At 44.7% G+C, this 25,426-nt stretch overlaps 1 protein-coding gene across 3 annotated transcripts in view; it reads left to right on the top strand.

Annotated features, from left to right (window-relative positions):
• Positions 1-6,071: 6,071 nt before the first annotated feature.
• Positions 6,072-25,426, top strand: part of PLEKHB2 (pleckstrin homology domain containing B2) — a 42,033-nt gene continuing 22,678 nt past the window's right edge. Inside the window, exons 1-4 of one of the 3 annotated variants that reach the window (XM_045560349.1) lie at positions 6,072-6,194; positions 20,250-20,294; positions 24,118-24,270; positions 24,845-24,947. In XM_045560349.1, coding sequence (XP_045416305.1) covers positions 20,258-20,294; positions 24,118-24,270; positions 24,845-24,947 — 293 coding nt within the window. In that variant the 5' untranslated portion in view covers positions 6,072-6,194; positions 20,250-20,257. Of the gene's footprint in view, positions 6,195-16,069; positions 16,104-20,249; positions 20,295-24,117; positions 24,271-24,844; positions 24,948-25,426 lie in introns of those variants that run through there. The other 2 variants (XM_045560348.1, XM_045560350.1) reach the window with 2 other exon arrangements.

Here is a 25,426-nt window from a genome sequence, read left to right as displayed (position 1 = left end):
AGGCATAGTGGCTCATGCCTGTAATCCCAGCACTTTGGGAGGCCGAGGCAGCAGGATTGCTTGAGGCCAGGAGTTTGAAACCAGCCTGGGGAAATATAGCCAGATCTTGTCTCTACAAAACGTGTAATAAAAAATTCAGCTGGCTGTGGTGGTGTGTGCCTATAGTCCCAGCAACTAGGAAGGCTGAGGTGGGAGGATCGCTTGAGTCCAAGAGTTGGAGGCTCATTGTAGTGAGCTATAATCATGCAACTGCACTCTTGCCTAGGTGAAAGAGTTCTGAAAAAAAAATGTTTCTTGCATTTTCATTTTCTCTACTGTGAATCATTCCTTCATGTATCGTTTGACAGTTCTTGTATTGGAGTCTTAGTATTTCCCTTGTCAATTTATTTGAGTTAGTTCTATAAAATGAGGGTTTAATAGGAAAATAGTACTGTTTTCTGTTTACCATGTAGCTGGAGGCAAAGTTCTTTTTTTTTTTTTTTTTTTTTTTTTTGAGACAGAGTCTCAGTCTTTTGCCCTGGCTAGAGTGCCGTGGCGTCAGCCTAGCTCACAGCAACCTCAAACTCCTGGGCTCAAGCAATCCAACTGCCTCAGCCTCCCGAGTAGCTGGGACTACAGGCATGTGCCACCATGCCCGGCTAAGTTTTCTATATATATTTTTAGCTGTCCATATAATTTCTGTCTATTTTTAGTAGAGATGGGGTCTCGCTCTTGCTCAGGCTGGTCTCAAACTCCTCAGCTCAAACAATCCGCCCGCCTCGGCCTCCCAGAGTGCTAGGATTACAGGCATGAGCCATTGCGCCTGGCCCTGGAGGCTAAGTTCTTGACAGTGCAAAACTGTTTTGGTTTAACATGTTGGATTGAGCATAGGGGTCAATCTCTCTTGCCTTCCAGGGCCCTATTAAGGAAAAGAAAAGGTGTTTTTTAAAAGAATGAATCCTTAATAGTTCTAGAAATCAAGTTAAGGGTGCCATCAGTTGACTGGACATTTTGAGGTGATTGAGCATGATAGAAAATATTTGGGATTGGAAGCTTTGGATTCAAAATGGGAGACCAATAACACACTTTGTCCCTCCTTAGACTCCTGTGAAATAGATGATAGATGTTCAGTAGAGAACATCTGAGAAGCTGAGAAGCAGACAGCAAACTGAAGCAGTAGTAGAGGTGCGGGTGGGGCTGGGGGAGGGCAGGCACCTTCATGTGGATGGATGAAACAGGCAGAAAAGGCTGCAACCCAGAGCAGGAGTTGGGGGAGGGACGGGGGTGAGAACTAGGCCTGTAAACAGGGACATTAGCTGCAAGGCTGCCTGTGCCCCAGCTGTGCCCCAACTCATTTCCTCATTCTTGTGTGCATGGGCAGCTTCGTGTTTACAGTAGACAAAACCTCAACTGCCCTCTCAAAAGAAATGGATTCAACTGTCTACAGCAAGCCAGGACTTCTCAGTAGATGTTGAGGGCAAAATGAAGTCAAAATTAGAAATGCAAAAACTCATTGTTTCCTGTTGAGCCTAAGAATACTGAGTTATAGAAATGCCCCCTGTATTTCTGGAGACAAGATTTGATTTCAGAAGTCACATAAGGCTTTGCCTTAAAGAAAAAAGAAATGGGTTAGTTCAAAAGCTGCCTTGTCTCAGGAGGGCATCTCCTTGGTCAGTAATAGCTGCACTTCAAAGAGACAGCTGTAAACCGGGCCTATGGTTCTCACCTGTTTTTGAGAGACAAGACAGGCCTCTTCCTAGAGCCATGGGTTGCGGGAGCTGGCAAGGACCCCCGGAGATGAGCGCTGATCAGATAGATATGCTAACGCCCAAGCCAGGCCCAGAAGGAGCCATGCGGTTAAAGTAGTTAACACACGGCACAGCTCATGTTGACTTCTGAAATCATCTCTGTCTCCAAAAACACAATCACCAGAGCCAAGATGTCTCTGTTTTTTGCTAAAGTAATAGCCTTATCAGAAAACTCAGAAGTTTGCCCCAAGATTTTACAACTCATTGTTCCCCTAGTTAGAGTTAGTTGAAGGATCTGTAGTAGCCTTTTAGAAGACTTTGACCCTAAAGCAAACTGCCTGTTAGTATGTGAATCCCGTTGCCCTTGGCAACGGGAGCCTGTACCTACCCTATATAATACCTGTGTGGATTTTCAGTTTTGGAGATATTTTTGGCGGGAAGAAATATCCCCATCCGGATACCCTCCTTTTATCTATTTTCATAAACCTTTACTTTATAAACTATATCTTTGGCTCTGTGTATTATTATTATTATTTCTGTTTCCTACTATTTTTTCATCCTTTGCGATGACCCCTGCCTGAGAGACCTGATCGGAAGAGAAAACCTCTTTGCTGGGAGCGCAGCTGACGCCCTGCAAACTGGCATGGTCAACTTAGAGACCTGATCCGAAGAAAGAGAAAAATCCTCTTTGCAGGGAGCGTAGCTAACTCTCCGCAGTTTCCCACCCTAAAAAGGCAGTTCCAGAATTTCCTTACAGGAGGAACAAAGGTGCAGCCAGCTGGTTGGGAGAGTTTCCTAGCCTTGGACTGGACTCTGTGTCAGCTTGACCAGTGCTGTGTTCTTGTTAGGACTATATATCTATTTGGGGTGGTGCTGGTGGAGGTTGTGGGGCAGCTAAAGTCACATTGTTCCACCCTAAGTGTCATCTCTGCTACTTTATATATACAAAAAATTTCTTGAGATACTCTAGAAAAAACAAAAATGGAATGGAGTAAGGACGAGAACATGAGCAGCTGTGATTCACTTAGAAAATGTAAAGGAAGCTAGAAATGCAAAAAATGTGCATTACTTCACATTACTTGGAAGATTCTCATTCCAAATGAGGAGACATGGCATTTTACTTTATGTCCTATATGAAGTTTCTTTTCTAACCACCAGAACTTATCACTTTCTTTCAATACAGAAAGCCACACTACTAATTGGGCAAATAAGGGAGTGGACTAAGCAGCAGGTAACTTGGCTTGACTAAATTGAGGGCTACAGAGGTGGGGTGACTGAGGGACACAGAGTTCTGGTGTGGTTCCTTGATGTCTCCTTCTGTTTCAGAACAGAGGCTACACCTTCAGGACACGCAGTGTGGGACTGGAAGGCAGGTGTCCTCACCCACAGCGGCTTCCTCACTCCTGGACTCTTTATATCTGCAAACTTGGACAGAAAGCTGCGGGGAGTTAGCTACGCTCCCCGCAAAGGGTGTTTCCAGTTGGGTCTCTCAGGCAGGAGTCGTCACAAAGATGAAAAAATAGTAGGAAACAGAAATAAAAAATAATACGCAGAGCCAAAGATATAGTTTATAAAGTAAAGGTTTATGAAGACAGACAAAGAGGGTGTCCAGAAGATTACAATCTCTCCCGCGGAGAATGTAACCAAGACTGAACTTTTACACAGGTACTTATAGGGCACATACATGTGGCAACGGGATTTACACAATGATAGATAGTTTGGTTCAGGGTCAAAAGTCATCTAATAGGCTACTACAGATCATTCAACTAACTCTACCTAGGTAAACAATGAGTTAAATCTTCTTAGGGTAAACTTCTAGGTTTATGATACAGCTATTACTTTGGCAAAAACAGAGACATCCTGGCTCTGGTGATTTTCAGCTAAAACAGATTTCAGAAGTCAACTTGAGTTGTGCCTTATTTTGCTTATTTTAAATGCATAGTTCGTCTGGGCCCGGCTTGGGCAATATATCTGTTTAATCAGCTCTCAGCATATTTCATAATCAGCTCTCCTCCCCGGGATGTCTGTCTTTGTTGATCAGCTCTGGCAACCTATGGCTCTAGGCAAGACCTGCTTTGTCTTTCAAGACAGGTGAGAACCATAGGCCCAGCTTACAAATGTCACTTTGAATGCAGCTGTTACTGACCAATGAGACACCCTCCTGAGGTGAGGCATCTTTTTGATATGTGAACTAACATGCTTATATTTTTCTTTAAGGCAAAGCCTTGCTTGACTTCTGAAATCAAATCTTGTCTCTAAAAATACAGGGGGCATTTCTATAAATCAGTATTCTTAGGCTCAACAGAAAGCCAATTTTACCAAACCAGAAAACTTACTAGGGGATACTCCCTCCTCCAGTTTCTGGAACACCTACTTAAACTGAACTGGATTCAAATATTACTTTTTCCTGTTGTTTAAGTGATGCATATTCATTATAGAAAATTTGGAAAATGCAGAAAGTTAAAAACAGTCATCCACAGTCCCATCACTCAAAGACAATATGTTAGCGTATGTTTGGACATTCCAAATCAAAGCCCTGAAAGGTCCCTAAGACTAACGGCCTTACTGAGAGCCATTCAAGAAGCCTAGTGATCACAGGCAGCTTGCTCATGCTCATCCAAGAGTGGAAGAACCAGCAAAAATCCCATGTGATGCCAGTCTCTGAACTCTTGTGTTGACTAAGCCACAATCTCTTGCAAAAGATCAGATTGCAGGCATCATAGGATTCTCCACTCTGCATTTTTTTCCCCCCAGAGTAGAGCTAGGTTAAGACAGAGGTCCTTACTGGAAGAGTTTGGGCTTTTGAAGACCAATAACAACTGGACTTTCCCACAGTTTTTTTTTTTTAGTTTTTTTCCCTTTTTGGTTTAGATATACTATGTATCCCAAAAGGTGAACAAATCTTAAATATTTAGCTTGATAAATTTTACTTACACACACTTATCCACAATATATAGAGAGCATTTTCAGCATCCTTTAAGCCCCTTCCTAGGCAGGGGCTGCCCTATCCCCAGAGACTCCACAGGGACTTAAATCATCTTAAAAGTTTACCAATAAAGATAATTAACATTTCTTTTTTTCCTTCCATTGCCTTTTTAAAAAATGTACTTTTCATTTTGGAATAATTTTAGATTTACAGAAAAGTTACAAAGATAGTATACCTTTCACACAATTTAACATGCTAATGTTAACATCTTACATAACCATAGCACGTTTGACAAAATTAAAAATTAATATTAACTAAGCTCAACATTTTATTTGGAATTTATAAAATTTTCACTAACATCCTTTATTCTGCTCCAGGATCCCATTCAGAACACCACGACGTTGCATACGACAGTTTCTCAGTGTTTTTGTTTTTGAGACCTTGACAGTTTTGAGAAGCACCGGTGAGGTATTTTGTGGAATGTCCCTCAACTGGGACTTATCTGATGTTTTTCTCCTTGTTAGAGTTGGGTTATGGTTTTTTCTTTAGATCGTATCAAGGGTGAATGTGGTACTGTCAACACGTCTAGTCACTGTCGGCGTTAACCTATCACCTAGCCGAGGCAGGCCTGTCGCGTTAACCTATCACCTAGCCGAGGCAGGCCTGTCGCGTTAACCTATCACCTAGCCGAGGCAGGCTGTCGCGTTAACCTATCACCTAGCCGAGGCAGGCTGTCGCGTTAACCTATCACCTAGCCGAGGCAGGCCTGTCGCGTTAACCTATCACCTAGCCGAGGCAGGCCTGTCGCGTTAACCTATCACCTAGCCGAGGCAGGCCTGTCGTGTTAACCTCATGACCTAGCCGAGGCAGGCCTGTCGCGCGCCGCCCCTGTCGGGTTAGTCGCCTCCCCTTCCAGGCTGCGCTCGGCGCCCGACAGCCACGGGGGGGCGCCTACGCCGCCCCCCGGATTGGAACTGCGAGAGCCCCTCCGTCGGGACGATTTATCCCTTCTCCCGTTTAGTTATATCAGCTCGGACGCTAGTACATGTTATACTCTAGGCTATAACTTAACCCTCTGTAGTTAATTTTGCCCCTCAAATTGTCGCAGGTTTGGCCGTTGTGCGCCTTCAGGTTGATCCCGTGTCCTCCGACGGCCCGGTTCTTCCCTGCGTCCGCGCGTGCTTCCCTGGGTCACCGTTTCTCCAAGGAGCCTGGCCCTTTTCTTACAAAGTGGTCCCGAGAAACCAGGGTCGGCGCTCACAGCGCCTGCGCAGCGGAAAACGAAGCCCGCGTTCCGCAAGCCGGACAGCCTCCCGCCGCCCACGCCCCTGCCGCGAGACCGCCCCGCCTCCCGCCTCCCGCCTCCCGCCTCCCGCCTCCGCGGCAGTTCCCGGCAGGCTCCGCGCGCCCGCGCATGCGCGCCTCGCGTGACGTCAGGGCGGCGGCCAGGCGCTGGACGTGCGGCGGTCGGAGCTTCGGAGCTACAGCTGCGTCCTTGTTCTCTCCGCCTGGTTCGCGCGCCGCTGCTCGAGCGTTCGCAGGTGAATGTTCCCATCCGGTCTGGGCGACCTCAGCCCCTTTCCCCTCAGGCCCGCGCCCCTCTAGAGCCTCCCCAGCCCTGCCAAGCTCGCCCCTGCCCAGCCTCGCTCTCCCCCGAGGCCCCGCAGCCCCCACTCGCTCACCTTCCCTCTTCCCGGTGTCCCCCGCCCCAGCCTCTCCAGACTCGCCCCGCGGGAGCCCTGCGAGTGGACCGTCCCCCCGCCTCGCCGGTCCCCGCCCACCCAACTCCTCGCCGGCGTCCCCCCCCCCGCCCCGGCGTCCCCCCTCCCCCGGCGTTCCCCCTCCTGGCGTTCCCCATCCCCCCCGGCGTCCCCCCCCGCCCCGGCGTCCCCCCTCCCCGGCGTCCCCCCTCCCCCGGCGTTCCCCCTCCTGGCGTTCCCCATCCCCCCCGGCGTCCCCCCCCCGCCCCGGCGTCCCCCTCCTGGCGTGTCCCCCCCGGCATCCCCCCCGCCCCGGCGTCTCCCTCCCAGCGTTCCCCCCCCCCCGGCGTCCCCCTCCTGGCGCTCCCCCACCTAGTTGTCCCCCTCCCGGCTTCTGCTGGAGCCGTCCGGCCCCGCGCCCTCCGCTCCGGCCGCAGCCCTGCTCCCTCCTGGCCGCCCGTGAGTGCTCCACACGTCCAGTCGCCGGGACCTGCCGCTGCCCTCCTTCCCCACAGGCCTCCCGCCTGGGGTCTCGGGTGCCCGAACTCCACCCCTGCTGCCTCCTGCGCTTCGGGGGACTGGAGCTTTGTTCTCCCGGCAGGAGATCCCCCCTCCCTAGGAGTCTGGAATGGATTTGAGGCTTTGCACTCAAGTTGGAGCCGCCCCGGGTTCATTTCATCTGCTTTTGGTCTTGCAGTGTCTTTAGTTGTAGGTGCTTGGTGTATCCTTTATTATCTTTTTTACGTTTGATTTCCTTACGCTAAGAGCTTGAGAACTCCGGAGTTCAGGGATTTTTATTTCTCGTCAGCTTAGGTTGTTTTTCCCCTTAAACTTCAAATGTAGAGTAGTTTACATAGAGGCTTCATAAATGAGCTAATAGTCAATTTCCAATGTTTCAGGGTGAGTGGAAGAAAGAAATGAGGTGGGACGGTCACGTTGTCAAAAAATCTAGGGGAACATTGTTAATTGAAAACGGCACTGACTCTTGGTCCCAGAGAATCTTTCACTTTTTTGTGTGCCTAGAGAAGGGAGGAGCACTAACAGCCAAAGGGAGGAATATTCCGTGGTTTTCTGTGGTCTTTGATAGAAGCACTGCCAGTCCAGGAGGTGACTTGTCTGAAGTCACATGGGGAATTAGGATCTGAGCTGGGACTGTTAACTGCCTGTTTACTTATGGCCCTCAATATTTGTTGAACAAATTAATGACCAAAAACATCTATCCGTGTGTCTGTGCAATGAGTGTATCTCCCTAGTGGCCCGTGGGTGCATGGGAATTGTGCTGTGACTAATGCCACTGTGGTGTTCAGGGGCATTCCCTGGGCTGGTTTGCTGGATGTTAATTGATAGGACCGGGGCTTGGGAAGAGACCCTCTCTGGCTGGGCAGAGACTTTCTGGGTTTCCCTTGTGCTTGGTGTTTACTCTGTGTGGTAGTGATCTCTTTACCTGGCTCTTCTCCCTTTCGCACTGATCTCCCTGAGGGTGAGAATCAAACGTGTTTTGCAGAGTTTTCCTGGCTGACTACACAGAGTTAGGCTCTTTGTAAATGGTCTGTAAATGCTTACTGAAAGAGGCTGCAGCAGAGAACTCAGAACCTGACAGCAGTTCTTTACTAGCATTATATTTTAAGGGTGTTAGCACATTCTAAAAGTAAATTTCCTGATAATCCGAAGGACAGTGAGTTTATGAAATGTGAACAGCGGCTGTATAAAAAGGACAGATACTCTTGTAGTAATGTTATTCCTTGGGAAGGGAAGGTTTTTCTCAACTCCTTCTGAAAGCTTTGCTACTCTTCTCAGCTTGCATTAATATTTTTTTCCCTTTTGCTCTGCCTTCTGTCTTACTGGATGTCTACATAAATTAAAGAATTAATTTGTTAGTGTCAATAGCTACCAAAAACTGCAAAGAGTAAACTGTTAAAAATGTTACAGAAAAGGGGCTAGTTGAACCAGTCTTGTTTTCTTGGTTGTATAATTGGTTCCAAAATTGATCATGGAAATGGGAAATTGGACTTTTCTGCCTCTTTACCTTCTTGGCCCCTTAGGTTTGTTATTAAAAAGTGGTTCCCAGCTGTAAATGGCCAACACTACATGTAAACTGATCTTTAAATGCTGATGGGTCACTCTGCCCTTCTGTCACTTCTGTTGTTTTGGTCTATACCTGGGACTTCTCTTTGTCCTTTACTGTCCTTGAGGAACAAGGACAAGTTTTCCTCCTTTTCATAAGAAAGCCACCTTTATAGCTAAGAGAGCACCAAAGAGAGGAAGTGGGATATTGGGAAGAGTTAGTTGTGAACAGTTAACCTTGAATTCCAGCTCTTGTAACAAAAGAGTAATGTAATTATAGCAGTTCTCACTATCTGCTACAGGGCTGTTTGGACATCTCATTTAATTCTCACAGTAACCCCATGAGGTAACTAGTTGTGTCTTGTTCATCGGGTAAGAAAACCGAGACTTGGAGAGTTTTAGTATCTTGCCCCCAAGGTCATACCAGTGAGTAGAAGGCGAAGTGGGCTTCAGGCTCAGAGCTGTCAGATTCTAAAGGCAGTGTTCTCCTTCCATCTGTTAACTTGTCTGTTTGGATTCAATGCTTTTAAAATGACCTGAATTTAAAATAATTTGAATTGTTGAATATGATTTATATTTTAATACTTTCTGTAGGTTTTATTTGCATGGAGGTGATGTTATTTTGCGGATGTAAATAGTGAAGTGTTGAAATAAGTTATGGAGTGGTGTGGAATTCAGCACACTAAGGTAAAGTCAGAAACTAGTTTGATTATGTATTCTGGTTTTTTTTTTAATTTTTGTTTTTTTCCCTCTAGGGAATGTTCAAATTTTGATCCTCAAGGGCATTTTAACTTCTTAAGTCTTCTAAGCCATTTGAGAAGCAGCCTGATGTCCTTGTTTCTTTAGAATGTTTTTGGCAAATTTTGGTCAGGGAGATAGTGAATAAGTAATAATAATAGTAGTAGTAGTAATAATTACTGTGGAAGTGGATACCATTGTTAACGGAAAAAAAGTCAAACTCTGTAAAATAATTTTAAAGAGATTTACCCAGAGCCAAATTGGAGGACCATGACCCGGAGCCACACCCAAGAAGCCTTGAGCAAGTGGACTCGCTGTGGCTGGGCTAGTTTGGTTTTATACATTTCAGGGAGACGGGTTACAGGTAAAGTCATAAATCAATATGTGGGAGGCTACATTGGTTTGGCCCGAAAAGGTGGGCCATGGGGGGGGAGGGCTTACAGGTTATATGTTGGTTTAAAAATTCTTTGACTTGTAATTGGTTAAAGACATGAAGCTTTGTCTAGAGGCTTGGAATGTTTTAAAAAGCTCTTAATCAGAGATTAAGCCAGAGGACATACATTTGTTGTGTAAATTGAGGACCTACAGGCTTTATTTGAATACCCTTAGGCCTGTTTATGGGTTACTAAGGATGTCCCCAAGAAGGGAGGGGGGCACGATTAGGCTTGTCTGACCCCGTTCCTCCTGGTGAGCAATTTAGTTTTAGGATATTCCTTTGGCCACGAGGGGGTCCATTCAGTCAGCTGGTTGTGGGGGTGAGCCTTAAAATTTTATTTTAGTTCACACCATGTATTGAATTTTAGTGCCTGTCAGGTACCAGGCCAAACAAATATTTTATCTCACCCCATTTTCCAAACATCTTATAAGTGGGGGATTCTCATTTTATAGATAAGAAAATTAAGGTTTAAAAAAGGTAAATAATCTGCCCAAGGTAATTTATAACTGATTGAGTCAGGAGTTGAGCACAAGTCTTTTGACTCCAAATCCTATATGCATAAACATTAGGCTTTATGAATTTTTAAAAGTATATGATCAAAATCATACTTTATGATTTTTGGTTGCTAAAGATACTCTCTCAGTTCCTCTCCCCAATTTATTTATTTATTTATTAATTAATTATTTAGAGACAGAGTCTCACTTTGTTGCCCGGGCTAGAGTGAGTGCCCTGGCATCAGCCTAGCTCACAGCAACCTCAAACTCCTGGGCTTAAGCGATCCTCCTGCCTCAGCCTCCCGAGTAGCTGGGACTACAGGCATGCGCCACCAAGCCTGGCTAATTTTTTCTATATATATTTTTAGTTGTCTAGATAATTTATTTCTATTTTTAGTAGAGACGGGGGTCTCGCACAGACTGGTCTTGAACTCCTGACCTCGAGCGATCCACCGGCCTCGGCCTCCCAGAGTGCTAGGATTATAGGCGTGAGCCACCGCGCCCGGCCCCTCCCCCCAATTTAAAGACAAAAGTGAAGAACTGTCAGAAGGAAGGTTCAAGTAGGTGGATTTCATCTAGGTTTTTTTTTTTATTTTGGTATATTTGAAGATAATTTAAATTTTGCTTACATATTTACATTTATCAAAATCATACACGTACATGGATTGAAAAGCCAAACAGTACTTTAAACCTTAAAATAAAAAACATCAGTACTTTGCCTACCCTCTTTAACTAGAGGCAACCATTTTCACCTTTCTTAGCTACTTTTTTATAGTATTTACTTTTATATTTTATGGATATGATAAAATTGGTTTAGGTGTGATCTTTCCACTTCCCTTCATATAAGACTTTTGCTGCTGTGAAACATTCTTCAATCCAATCTACCAGACAGTCAAAAACCTTTAGATAATGTACCGGCCCCTCAGTGTTCTGTCCTGCTCTAGTCTGAACTGGTGTTTTTTCCAGGCTTGCAGCACAGCTGTCTTTCTGGGAATTTTCTTTCTCTTGGTTCCTTATTGAATGGACCCCTAGTTCCTCTTGGTTTCTTCTATTTTGTTTTTTTTGGGGGGGATAGAGTCTCGCTCTTTTGCCCTGGCTAGAGTGCCGTGGCATCAGCCTAGCTCACAGCAACCTCAAACTCCTGGGCTTAAGCGATCCTCCTGCCTCAGCCTCCCGAGTAGCTGGGACTACAGGCATGCACCACCATGCCCGGCTAATTTTTTATATATATATATTTTTAGTTGTCCAGATAATTTCTTTCTATTTTTAGTAGAGACGGGGTCTCACTCTTGCTCAGGCTGGTCTCGAACCCTGGAACTCAAAACAATCCACCCACCTCGGCCTCCCAAGTGCTAGGATTACAGGCGTGAGCCACCGCGCTCAGCTGGTTTCTTCTATTTTGATGAAACATGTTCACTAGGTTCTGGAAACAGAGTACATGGAAGGTAAATCTTAAGACTTTGAGCACATGTGTAAAAGTCTTTATTTATCTACATGATTAATAATTTGACTTGGGTATGGAATTCTGGCTTGGAAATAATTTTCTCTCAGCATTTTGAAGGCATTGCTCCAGATGTCCTATGCCTCACTGCAGATCCTTTATGCAAGTGACCTCTTTTCTCCTTTGGTAAGTTGTTAGGTTCTCTTCTTTGTCCCTGGTGCTCTAAAATTTCATAGTCATCTGTTGTCTACCTTAAGGATCTTTTAAAATTCTTCCTGCTGGATGTTCATTGGAGCTTTTGAGTCTAGAAATGTTCTAGGAAATGTTTTTGTAGTGTTTTTTTTATGCACTCTTTTCTCTGTGGTTTATTTATGAAACTCTTCCTATAAGCAGAATATTTTGTATCCTAGGCTCATCCACTAGTTTCTTTTTCCCCATGTCTTGGCCTTTTTCCCCCTTCTTTATTTCAGAGATGTTTTCTCCCTCTCCATCTTTTCAGCTCTTCTATTGAATTTTTAATTTTGGTTATCATTTTTGACTGAGAGCTCTTGAGTATTCCTATTTTAGAACATTTCATTTTGTTTTTTGAATACAACATCATGTATCATTTCTCTGATGATAAAAGTATTGTTTGATTCCTGTGAGGTATTTTTTTTTTAAATCTTATTTTCTTTAATTTCTGTCTTTCATGGTCTCAGCTTTCCTCAAATGTCTGATTGTAATATTGTGAAATACATATTTGTTTTTCATTCCTGACCTGGTTTCCTGGCATACATCTGCTAAAATCCTTAGAATCTTCAAAGTGATATCTTTTTGTATGCTAATAACTCATTGATGGCTGGCAGGCCCCCCTTCATGAGGAGGGCCGGTCACCTGAAAGGGTCACCTGAAAGCCGAGGCTGGAGTAGAGGGTTCAGCCCCTCCCCCCAACCTTGGCAGGGGAGGGGCTAAAGGTTGAGTTGATGACTGGTGGCTAATGGTTTAATCAGTTGAGAAAGAAAACTTTTTATCTGAGGAATGTAAGCCCCCTTTGATTAAAGGACCAGAGAGGCATTGAAATGTGACAGCAGTTAAGTCTCACTTCCCCCCTTGAGCTAGATAATTACCTCTTGAAGCCACTTGATAGGCTGATGCCAAATTATCCTAAAATGCTATATGTTGGGCACCATAACTTATACCCCATAGTTAAGCAGTAGATAGCCAATTACTAATCAATGTTATTTCTGGAAACTGAGAATTCCTGTCAGACAGCTTTGTGTCAGCCCACTTCTTGTCCTCTTTTGCTTTTCAGAACCTTCTTGTAACAAAGGCAGAATGGAGCATTCCCCAAGGGAACTTGAAAGTGTGTCCTGAGCAGCTGGCCTCAACCTTGGCCCAAGTAAACTCTCCATCTTAATTTTACCTCAGTTTCTTTCTTCAGGCCAACGCAATCATGTCTATATAATGAAGGACAAGCTTTGGAGAGCTTCTGGGATAGCTGAATGTGGGGAGATTCCTGGAGGACACTCCTTCCTCCATGCCTTGCCCCGTGCATTTCTTCACCTATATCCTTGTTATATATCTTGTTACTAATGATATCCTTTATAATAAACTGATAAGCCTAAGTGTTTCCCTGAGTTCTATGAGCTGGTCTAGCAACTGAATCAAACCTAAAGGGAGGGTTGTGGGAACCTTAATGTTGACCTAAAGAAAACAACTGAGGCAAAAATTAATGTAAGTAGAGAGTTTATTTGGGCCAGATTTGAGAACTGCAACCTGGAGAGACAGATTCAAGTTGCCCTGAATATATGCTTCCATTAGCAGCAGTTACAAGTGGGTTTTTAAAGGAAAACTGAAGGGGCAGTTCCTAAGTTGACATAAAGTACTGATTGGCTGTACGTTGTTCTTTGTGTCATAAAATTCCAGGGACGTGAGAATGGGTGAGGGTCACATTGTGTAACTTGTGGTAATACTTCAGGTAATTTATCACCTCGTCTGGAAACTAAGGGGAAAGGAAGAAAAAGACATAGAATGCCTTTCTAGGCCTGGTAAACTTTTTCTTTTTCAGACTGCTTGAGCTCCTTTTCTGTCTCACTATCTTGAAGCAGTCAGAAGTTTCAGCAGCGGAAACTTGTGACTTATGTCTGAAGGTGGGGCATTTTGGAGGACTGAGCCCTCAATCTGCGGGATCTGATGCTATCTCCAGGTAGATAGTTTCAAATCGAACTGGAGACACCTAACTGATGTCCACTGCAGAGCTGATTGCTTGTCTGGTGTGTGGGGAGAAACCCCCTCACATTCGGTCACAGAAGTCTTCTGTGTTATTGTTGTAGTGTGAGAGTAGAGGAAAATTTGTTTTTTCCTCTCACACACCAGTGTTTGCTATGTATTCCTATTTAAGAGAGAAGTATTAAAAAGCTGATTGAAAGTGTGTGTGTTTATTTAATGTTTATCATCTGGTGAGCTTCCCTGTAGAGTATGAAGCAAAGACTGACTTTTTTTTTTTTTTTTTTTTTTTTTTTTTTTTTTAATGAGACAGACTCTTGTTGCCCAGGCTAGAGTGAGTGCCATGGCGTCAGCCTAGCTCACAGCAACTTCAAACTCCTGGGCTTAAGCGATCCTACTGCCTCAGCCTCCCGAGTAGCTGGGACTACAGGCACCACCACACCCAGCTAATTTTTTCTATTTTTAGTAGAGACGGGGTCTCGCTCTTGCTCAGGCTGGTCTCGAACTCCTGAGCTCAAATGATCCGCACGCCTCGGCCTCCCAGAGTGCTAGGATTACAGGCGTGAGCCACCGCGCCCAGCCTGACTTTTTAATTAAAGAACCCCCAATTGTCACTATCAGTGAGACTTTCCCCTTGGACTGTGCCCCTTGCTCAGAGCTAGAGTCTGGGAGGTGAATAAAGGAGGAGGACTGGGAGTTTAAGACTTTCACATAGTAAGTTCCTCTTGGCGCTCTGTCTGTTGGGGCCAAACTGGGGGCAAGCGCAGAGCTTCCTCAGGGGATCTCAGGTGGCTGCCCCCTTCTGTCTCTGCCATGTGGGTGAGTGCCCCAGCCTCAGTCCCCCTGGAGGAGTCCCTGTGGCTGACCATATTGTCTGATCTGGGTGAAGATCCCACAAGGTGGTTTCTTCTGACTTTTCTGGAGACTGGCATGTAAGTGCCTGCCCAGCAAGCGCAAGTGACCAAACTACATATTCCTTGGTGTGTGAATCCACAGTTTCCACGAGTCTTTTCTCCCTAGTAGCTCAAGTTTAGGCTGGCTTAAAGCCTGTTCCCACAGTCTTCCCTGCTACCCAGGTTTCAGTACACTTGAACCCTCAACTCGTAAGTCTAGTCTTTTTGTCTTGCAAGGAAATCCTGACATCTGTAAGTGCTACAAATATCCCTTACTATTAATACAAGTATTTGAATTATCCAATGAGGGGATGATATTATGATTACCAAAGTATTTCAACTTTTTAAAACCCACCCCCCTGCCCTGAATTGTCTAAAATTGAACCCACTTTCTAAGGCATGTCTTTTCTCTAACACATTGTACAGCAGCGTATCCTGTTTTAACGGTTTCATACTGAGGCTACCTTTCAGCCTTGTTTTTAATGAACTGTAATTATTACTTTTAACTTGACACTCACATCACAGTTTGGCCATTAGATGCCCTTTCTTCAGCTGGTTGGCTTCTTATCCTTTCTAAAGATACTCTCAAAAGTATCTTTGCTTTTTGACAATAAGACACCTTGGAGACATCTTGAAGTAGCCTGCCCCTAAATTGTAACCAGCTCATTTTTAAGGAATGCTGGCTCCTTTTAGAGGAAACTGGTGTTAGAGATAAAAATCTCTGGCATTGGGAGATACATGAGCTTGTTCTACATAAGACTAAAGGCAGACAGATGATACAAGATAAGTTACTTGAGTCAGCAGAACAATTACCCTCTTTCAAAGAATCATGCCTTTCTGTTGCTAATTCCAGTTTAAAGTTCTTTTCTGTCTTCTAATCTGATTTTCCTTTTCTCTAATTGTTTTTTTTTTTTTTTTTTTTTGAGACAGAGTCTCACTCTGTTGCCCGGGCTAGAGTGCCGTGGCGTCAGCCTAGCTCACAGCATCCTCAGACTCCTGGGCTCAAGGGATCCTCCTGCCTCAGCCTCCCCAGTAGCTGGGACTACAGACATGCACCACCATGCCCAGCTAATTTTTTCTATATATATTTTTAGCTGTCCATATAATTTCTTTCTGTTTTTAGTAGAGACGGGGTCTCACTCTTGCTCAGGCTGGTCTCGAACTCCTGAGCTCCAACGATCCTCCAGCCTCGGCCTCCCAGAGTGCTAGGATTACAGGCGTGAGCCACCGCGCCTGGCCATCCTTTTCTCTAATTGTTTTGAACTGTTTCATACAGGCACACTAAAGATATGTTTTTAATGTCCTCCAGATATAGAAGTTTCTAATTTTTTCTTTTCTTTCCTTTTCTTTTTTTGAGACAGAATCTCGCTCTGTCACCCAGGCTGGAGTGCAGTGGCCTCATCACAGCTCGCTGCAACCTCGAACTCCTGGGCTCAAGCGATCCTCCTGCCTTAGCCTCCTGAGTAGCTGGTACTACAGGTGACCATCACCATGCCCAGCTAATTTTTCTATTTTCTATAGAGACAGGGTCTCACTCTTGCTCAGGCTGATGTTTTTTTTAAGTTTTTTATTTTTAATTATGGATATGTAATAGTTGTATGTATTTATAGGGTACATGTGATGTTTTGATACAGGCATACAGTGTGAATTAATTAAATCAGGGTAATGGGTGTCCATCACCTCAGACATTTATCATTTCTTTGTGTTAGGAACATTCCAGTTCCACTCTTTTAGTTATTTTAAAGTATACCCTAACATTATTGATTATAGTCACTTTGTTGTGCTATGAAATATTGTTTGTTATGTCTAACTATATTTTTGCACCTGTTAACCATCCCCAGTTTGTACCCCTGTCCCTGCTCCCCCTCCCATCCTCTGGTAACCATCATTCTACTTTCTGTCTCCATGAGATCAGTCGTTTTTAATATTTAGCCCCCACATATGAGTGAGAGCATGCAAGATTTGTCTTTCTGTGCTTGGTTTATTTCACTTAATATAGTCTTTTGCAGTTCCATCCGTGTTATTGCAAATGACAGGATTTCATTCTTTTTTATGGCTATGTAATATTCCATAGTGTATATGTCATATTTTTTCCTTTTTGAATCTTGACTCAAGTGGCCTAGAATTGATTTCTAAGTCTGCTGTCCAGTTTCTCCTTCTTGTCATTCTTTGAGACCCAACTTGATGAAAAGTAAAGGAAAACCAGTTTTGCCCCAGGGAAACACCAGAGAAAACATAGGCACAATATCTGGCAATTCAGATGTTGACCCATATAATTAGTAGATAATAATCAGATATACTAGAAAATCTCTAGGTCCTTAAGGCTTTACCTAAAACTCTTTTTTTTTTTTTAATTTTAATTTAAAAATTCTTTTAGAGACAGGGTATCACTCTGTTCCCAGACTCCAGTGAAGTGATGTGATTATAGCTCACTGTGACCTCAAACTCCTGGGCTCAAGCAGTCCTCCCACCTCAGCCTCCTACATAGCTGGGACTATAGATGCACACCACCATGCCTGGCTAATTTTTTTATAAAGATGGGACCTGACTATGTTGCCCAGGCTTGTCTTGAACTCCTGGACTCAAATGGTCCTTCTGCCTTGGCCTACCAAAGTTCTGGGAATTACAGGCATGAGCCACTGTACTTGGCTTAAAACTCTCTTTTAATTCTTTATCATAATGGGTGTTAGTGGCAGTATGTTACTCTTACAGGCATGTATGATTGTTGGGTTCAGATTATTAAAAGCCTTTGAATAAGGGAAGTTGTTCTTAATATTACACTGGTCTGACATTTTGACTATTAAGAATGGTAGCAAATGTAGCTAAATTAGTATCAAGAACCATTGGAGATTTAAAGAAATTCACCACAGAAGTTCAGGAGATGTCTTTCTGTTCCATATTTTTGTATTATTCACTGGGCTCGTAAGGTACCAACAAAGTTGTATGGTAACGTTTCAGTCCAGTTTTATGTTTGTATTGTAACTAGCTCCCATTATCTTTCCAAGTAATTTTTAGCCTATTCCCAGATTTTTTTTCTGTATGAAATGCAGACTGAGAATTCATGTCGTGGACATGGGAAGCTATAGTTTAAGCGTCCAGGCTGTGGCGTGAATGGGTGTGTGCTCTGTTCTGCCAGCCCTGTGTTCTGGAGTGGCAACACCACTGCAGCACTGTGATGCTGTCTGTGACATTCCAGCCTGTATTTTTAAGTTTCACCTGACCGGAAAGCAGCACTTTGGCTTGGTCACTGCTGCATCCTTCATGTCTGGGACAAGAGTGGGCACACATTAGGTGCTCTGAGAATATTTGTGGAATGAAAATATGATGGTATTATTTCTCTGCCTCAAATCCTTTTGGAAATAAACGATTGTTTTAGGATGTTTTTGGCTGTAAGTTGCAGGAAACCAAATTTAGCCTAGCTTAAGTGATAAACCTATCATTTTGCTTAGCAGAGAGCCTTGGGTTGGGGTGGGTTTGGGGGTTAGTTGAGTCGGTGGCTCAGCAGGGTGAGCTGTGCTGTCTCTAGGGTTGCCTCAGGCTGGTCCCTCATGGTCAGAAGGTGTGCTTCGCTGTCACATCTGCTGGGAGAGAGGAAGAGACTGGCTTTCTGGCTTTCATTTGCCAGGGATTGTACGTTCAAGAACCTAAATGTGGGAGAGAAAGATTGGGGAAAAATGAAGAACTTATTTTTTTTCTTGGTGAGGACAGTCCGCATAAATTGGCAAAAATTGCAAGAACCTTCAGAGTGCATGATTGAAGAGATGCTGAAGTGTAGGATGCTGGAGTGTAGGACAACGGAGGCTTGCGGAGCTCTTTTTCTAGGGGTTTGGAGAACAGAGGGAGTTCAACCGTGCTTAGACCTCAGGTACCTGAGGGAGAAGCATTTACTCTTCTGAGGGGCCCACTTGGGCTTCTGCTTCGTTTTGCTAACTCTACACTGTCTGGATGCCTTAAAGAAATACCTAAAAAAGGTAAAGTAGAAAATAAAAGTGGCCCATAATCTCAGCTTCCAAATAATGTCTGTTGTTTTCAAAGATGAAATGGAAATAATGCATGCAAATTATTAAAACTAATTCAGACAATACCGGAAGCTGTAAGAGGACTGTCACCCTCTGCTCTGCCACACACACAGCATCACTTCATTCTGCTCCCTGGAGATACACACGGTTCACAGGTTCTGGGACTCCTTCCATCAGACAGCTGCAGGTGTTGGTGCGTGTGCTGCTGCTCTTTCTCGTTCTTCTAAGTCTGCGTGGTGGCCCTTCGCTTGTGGGGTGCTTGCTCAGCAGGCTTTTGCTGTGTGGCACGCTGGCTGTGGCTTGTTTTTGAGGTATAAACAACGTTACAGGGAATATCTTTCTACACATATATTGGTGAATCTCTGCACAGATGTCAGGAAGGCACATTCTTAGTAATGGTGATATTGCCAGGTGAAAGTATCTGAACTTTGAAAGTTCTGGTAGGTTTTGTGAAATTCCCCTTCAGTAAGGTTCCAACCATTTCTTTCTTACTGTCACGCTTTCTCCTTGCTGCTGATGTCATGGAGTTTTTCATTTGTGCCCATTTCATTTGTGCCCATCTGATAGGTAAAATTGTTAACTTCTCATTTTGATTTTTTTTTTTTTTTTTTTTTTTGAGACAGAGTCTCACTCGGTTGCCCTGGCTAGAGTGCCGTGGTGTCAGCCTAGCTCACAGCAACCTCAAACTCCTGGGCTCAAGGGATCCTCCTGCCTCAGCCTCCCTAGTAGCTGGGACTGCAGGCATGTGCTGCCATGCCCGGCTAATTTTTTTCTATATATATTTTTAGTTGTCCATATAATCTCTTTCTATTTTTAGTAGAGACGGGGTCTCGCTCTTGCTCAGGCTGGTCTTGAACTCCTGAGCTCAAACGATCCACCTGCCTCGGCCTCCCAGAGTGCTAGGATTACAGGCGTGAGCCACCGCGCCCGGCCAGGAACTGAGTATCTTAGGAGTTTGTTGGCCATTTGTTTCTTTTTCTGTGAACCACCAAATGATTGCCTTTTCTTTATAATATATGTGAGCTTTGTGTGAAGGAAATAGGCTCGTTGCCACCATATGTTGTAAATATTTCTTCTAATTTGTCACTGTTCTTTTTGGCTTTTTTCCATGCAGAAGATTTTTATTTTTGTGGAGTTAAATTTATCAGCCTTTTTCTCATTGACTTCTGGTTTTCTGCCCTGACCTGGCGACTCTGCCAGCTGCTCCCAGTGCAGCATGCTGGGCCATGCAGACTCCTACTGGGTGTGGCAGGTGTAAGGCTGCGGCACCAGGCCCCAGAGCTTTAGGACACTGGCATGCTATGAGAAGCCCCCGGTCCTTGACCGAGCTAAATCTTAGTGTCCCTAGGGCTGCTTCATATTTGTTGACCAGAGTTAGGCTCAGTATAGTGGGCAGGGTGGTGAGGCTGAAGCCTAGAGTGTGGGGGGAGGGGGTGGCATGGACCCCACTGAAGAGGTATTGGGTAAATGCCAGGTGGCCGTGGAGGTGAAATGGCTTTGGGCCCTTCCTCAGCTGACACTGAAGGGGATTAGGATTGAGACTTAGACCAGACGGGCAGTTCTCTTTCTGAGTGTGATTTTGAACCTGCCTGTTCTTGTCTTGTAGGTAAAGAGATGGCATTTGTGAAGAGTGGATGGTTGCTGCGACAGAGTGAGTATGGGACCCAGACCTGCGACCAGCATTGCTTTAGGGCACATCGTTATTTCTGTTTGCTAAAACAGATCACCTTTGAAAACAAGTAGTAAAATCTTATTATCAATGTTGTTGCCCTAAATTTCCTCTTGGAAATTTTTAGAGCTTGGTGAACTGTCTTGCTGCACGCACGGAGCTCCGCCTTGGTTGCCGAGTGGACAGAAACCAGGAAATGATTCAGCCCTTGCCGATTTCTCTTTCCTCACTAGTTGCTTTATTACTCGTGGCTGGCCTGAGACTGCCTGAATCTAATCACGCCCAGCTGATATGTTGGCATGGAGGCGCTGGTCTCTTTGCCTGTCTCATCTGGGGATTCAGCAGTGACTCAGATTCTAAAATACTGGAGTCTTTATAATTATGTGGATGAAGATTTGACTTGAGAGAGTGAGCTTATTTAAAACCAGAACTTTCGTATCTCCAAAAGGACTCAATTCTTTCTTTATTCCTGGGATTGAGATCTGCTTTCCTAGGCTTATGTCTGTGGGCCCATCTTTTGTACACTGTCTGCTTGTCTCTGAGGCTGCCACTCCAAGTGGGATCATGGTGTGTTTTAAAGCAGGAAGAACCAGCTCTATTTGTTAAAGAAGGAGTAAGCAGATAATTGCGCTGACCTTCAAAAAGAACAGTTAAGGGAAAAGTGACTATTATAGTATTTAGTGAAAAACTGATCACATACTGTTTATTGGTCAGAGACATGAATTTATGTTTGAGAGATACCTTCAGAAGTTAGCTAAAGTCTAGTATAGCGGTGAAGAATCAACCGCATACTTTGCATGGTTTATAAAAACTATTGTTTATGAAGCTTGTTTGTGTTCCCGTTATAAAGATTTTATATATATATTCCTAATTCTCCCAACAGCTCTGTGAAATAGGTGGTATTATTTCCAGTTGAAGAAATCGAGATTCAGTGAGGTTAGGCAGCTTGTCTAAGTGTAAACTATGGGTGGCAAACCTCCATTCAAACTCAGGACTGTCTGATTGCAACACTGACATTATATCTACCCAGAGACGGGCCTTCAGCCTGTCTGTCTGTGACTAGTTCTAGACCTGGGCTCTTCCTCAGCTGACACTGAAGGGGGTTAGGATTGGGACTTAGACCGGGCAGCCGTTCTCTTTCTGGGTGTGTCCTCAAGGTCTGTAACAGCCCAGTGGTCTTGAATAGACAGCACTGTTGCCATGTTGGCTTTACAAAGAGAGTCCTGGCATGTTGGAGTCTAGCTCCATTGTTTGTGTGTTTCCTTGTCTTGGGTTTTGTGGTCCCTGTCTCCCCATGGTCATGGGACAAGGGGATGTGCCCTCCTTTGCTGGTCCTTCAGCTGTCCTGTGGTTTTCTCCTTAGGCTCTACCACACCCTTGTTGGAGGGCAGGCTTTCCTTCCCCACCACAGCTTGGTATGAATGTTCCGTCGACATGGTGAACACCAAGCTTGTGCTTCCCATAGTGCCTAGCATAGCAGTGCTCATGCAGGAGATGTCCTTTAAATAAGTGGCACAGACCTTTGCAGTGACCTGGTCCCTGCTTGTTTCAGAAGTGTGTATTCAGAAGACTTATTCCGTAACCCCATATACGGATGTGTGGGTTGATTTTCCTTCTTTGCTGAAAGCAGAAGTACTAATTCCAATAAAACAAAGTGAGGTGAGATGTATTAACATTTCACCGGGTTGCAGAGCTGTGGTTATATGTAGGCAGCGTAGTCCCCAGGGTTCCTTTTCCTGTCCACATAGACCGTTGGGACCCTGGATTTGGCTTCTGGAGGACGGCCTGATTTGGGACACTGCAGCCAGGACTTTGATGGTGGGTGAGATGCTTAGGCAGAACTCCCTGACCTGGTGATTCCGCCTGTCTGTGTGTGGCTGTTTGGGAGTTTGTATACAGGTCAGGTGCTGCCAAGCAAATGGATGCTGGATGTCACCTATGGATCAGTTTGGGCAAGTGCTGTGGCTTCCCCTCCAGGTGAGGAGGGTGCCTGACACTGTTAGGAAGGCTGGATGTCCCATACTTGGTTGACACCAGCAGCAGGCATGGGAGCGTAAAGGGAAGTACGTGGAATGGGCTGTGTGCGTGTTGGCCAAGACCAGGACAGGACGTGCAGGAACAGAAGGTGCAGTGGGCAGTGTACGGGTGCGAGGAAGGTGCAGGGTGACCTGGAGCTAACCTGGCCTCTTATTCTACTGCAGGGGTTTTCCCTTCTGGCAGACAAGGAAATTACAGCTTTATAAAGTTAAATGCCTGATCCAAGATTACAAATGAAGGGGTGAATTCTCTCAAACTAACAGAAATGTGTGAGGTGGTAGGGTGTGCACAGGGTAGGAGTCGGGGCCCTGGCCTGGGTCCAGTGTCCTGCTGTGCTCATTTGTCTAGTGTCCGAGTCTGTCTCTGCGCCTCCATCAGGACAGGTGACCCCTCCCGCACTGGGCTTCCTGTGAGGGGAAATGTGGGGAAAGAGTATAGGTGAAAGCTCTTAAGAAAAAAGAAAAATTTAATATTTTTCTAAGAGAGGAAGGTCGTATTTTTATTTGCATATAGAGACTTTATAGTCCAGCATTTTCTTTATTTTTTTATTTTTTTGAGACAGAGTCTCACTGTGTTGCCTAGAGTGCCGTGGTGCCAGCCTAGCTCACAGCAACCTCAAACTCCTAAGGTCAAGCAATCCTCCTGCCTCAGCCTCCTGAGTAGCTGGGACTACAGGCGTGAGCCACAATGCCCAGCTAATTTTTTGTTTCTGTTTTTAGTTGCCCAGCTAATTGTTTTCTATTTTTAGTAGAGACGGGGTCTTGCTCTTGCTCAGGCTGGTCTCAAACTCCTGCGCTCAAAGCAATCCACTGGCCTTGGCCTCCCAGAGTGCTAGGATTATAGGCGTAAACCACCGCGCCGGGCCAAGTCCAGCATTTTCTGATAAATTTAGCAAATTTAGATGCTGGGAAAGTCTAGAAAGTTTAAAAAGTTTAAAGTTTGGTTCTATATGAGGAATTAAATGTTAGACATGTTTCATTTGTTGAAGAGCAAGGTGTTTTTTAAAAACCTAACTTTAAAAATAGGCTGGTCATGGTGGCTCATGCCTGTAATCCTAGCACTTTGGGAGGCTGAGGTGGAAGGATTGCTTGAAGCCAGGAGTTCCCAGCCTGAGCAACGTAGTGAGACTCTGTCTCTAGAAAAAATTTTTAAAATGACCTAGGCATGGTGGTGTGTGCTTGTAGTTCCAGCTACTTGGGAGGCTGAGGCAGGAGGATCGCTTGACCCTAGGAGTTTGAGGTTGCTGTGAGCTAGACTGACGCCTCTGTACTCTTGCCCAGGCAACAGAGCGAGACACTGTCTCAAAAAAAAAAAAAAAAGTTTTGGGGCTTAGCTTGCTGCCTTCACAGTATTTGTGGTATGTGCTGCGTGTGGCGTTGGTGGTCAGGCCATAGTGGTTTATTTTTACTTCCTTTTGGATGGACTACTTTGGGTAATTCTATGCAGGTATGCTTAGGTGGCCAGGGGAAAGTTTTGTATCTGCTGTGAATGAGAGGTCAAAGTCCTTGCTCTTTTGTCTCCAAGCCAACCTCAGCCAGGTGCTGTGGTGCACACTTTTAATGCCAACTACTCACCTGTAGTCCTGGCTACTCAACAAGACTGAGGGGGGAGAATTGTTTGAGGCTGCAGTGCACTGTAAAGTTGGACTTTATTTATCCTCAGCCTATGGATAGTCATTGAATTCCAGACTGGGCAACGTAGCAAGACCCTGTCTCTTAACAGATGGAATTGAGAGAAAAAACCCTAACCTTTCTCATTTTTTTTTCAGGTACTATTTTGAAGCGCTGGAAGAAGAATTGGTTTGACCTGTGGTTAGATGGTCACCTGATCTATTATGATGACCAGACTCGGCAGAGTATCGAGGATAAGGTCCACATGCCAGTGGACTGCATCAACATCCGCGTGGGGCACGAATGTCGTGGTAAGCTGGCTTGCCTTAGCCGGTATCTGTCATCTGCCCCCCGTGTCCCCATCCTTGGTGGAAGCTGGATCCTCTTCCCTGTTCTGCTTTCATTAACAGACTGAAGAAGGGCTCTGTCTGGGAGGCGCAACCACAGTGGGGCTCCAGGCTCAAATGGTCGGAGCAAATACATTTCCCCCTCTGCATAATACCCACCAGCCCATGTTCCTTCCTCTCTTATGGAGAGGGAACCTGAGTGCTGGGAACCTCAAGAAGGATGGGGCTACCCTAGATCATATGAAACTGGGATCTGTTGGATGGCGACTCCAGTTTCTTAAAATCCATGATGTGGTTCTCTGGAGTTACTCCTTATATTCATTTTAAAGGAATAAGTTTTGTGGAAGTCTTCTTGGCAGCTAGTCTTGCCAGTCAGCTGAGCTGTGTTCTTTTTGCCTTCTTGGTCATGCCAAGCGTTCTTTCTTGGATGTAGTACTTGATTTATTTTCTAGTCCTTTGCTTATCTGAGCTGTTAGGTGTAAGAATGTGTAAGAAGAAATCCTGGAAAAAAGTTCTTTATTCTGCTTATTTTTTGTAGATATTCAGCCTCCAGATGGGAAGTCAAAAGACTGTATGCTGCAGATTGTTTGCCGAGATGGGAAAACTATCAGTCTTTGTGCAGAAAGCACAGATGATTGTTTGTAAGTTTTGGTTTCTTATGTGTTTAATTTAAACCATATTTTCTGTTGTAACTTCCAATTCCCAGGGAGGGAAAAGAATGGGAGTAGAGTTTTCCTTCAGGCAGCAGAATAAGGGCCTCAGTGCATGTGTGAGAGACATGTAACAGGGCTTTTCCTGATTCTGGTTTCTGCCTCTCTGGGACTGCCTGGGCAGGGCCCGTTAGGCAGACAGTAATAGTCTCTTTGTGCTCTCTGTTTTCATTATGAGAGTCACACTGGGTGATGGGCATAGTTGAATGGTTTCTTAAATCTGGTTCTTTTTTTGTAAATGTCTTTTTAAAAAGCACCCACCTTCTGCTTTTTCCTTTCTTTGGTGGTTGTTACTCCATCTGCCGTCTCTGAGGAAGGGATGGGGAAAACCCAACTTTATTAATCCTCAGCCTGTTAATTTTGGCATTGATGTTGGATCAGAATCTTGAAAACACTGACTGAATAAAACC

The sequence above is a fragment of the Lemur catta genome, chromosome 8 (genome assembly GCF_020740605.2).
Source record: "Lemur catta isolate mLemCat1 chromosome 8, mLemCat1.pri, whole genome shotgun sequence".
Classification (NCBI taxonomy): domain Eukaryota; kingdom Metazoa; phylum Chordata; class Mammalia; order Primates; family Lemuridae; genus Lemur; species Lemur catta.
This window is presented reverse-complemented; position numbering and strand designations above follow the sequence as displayed.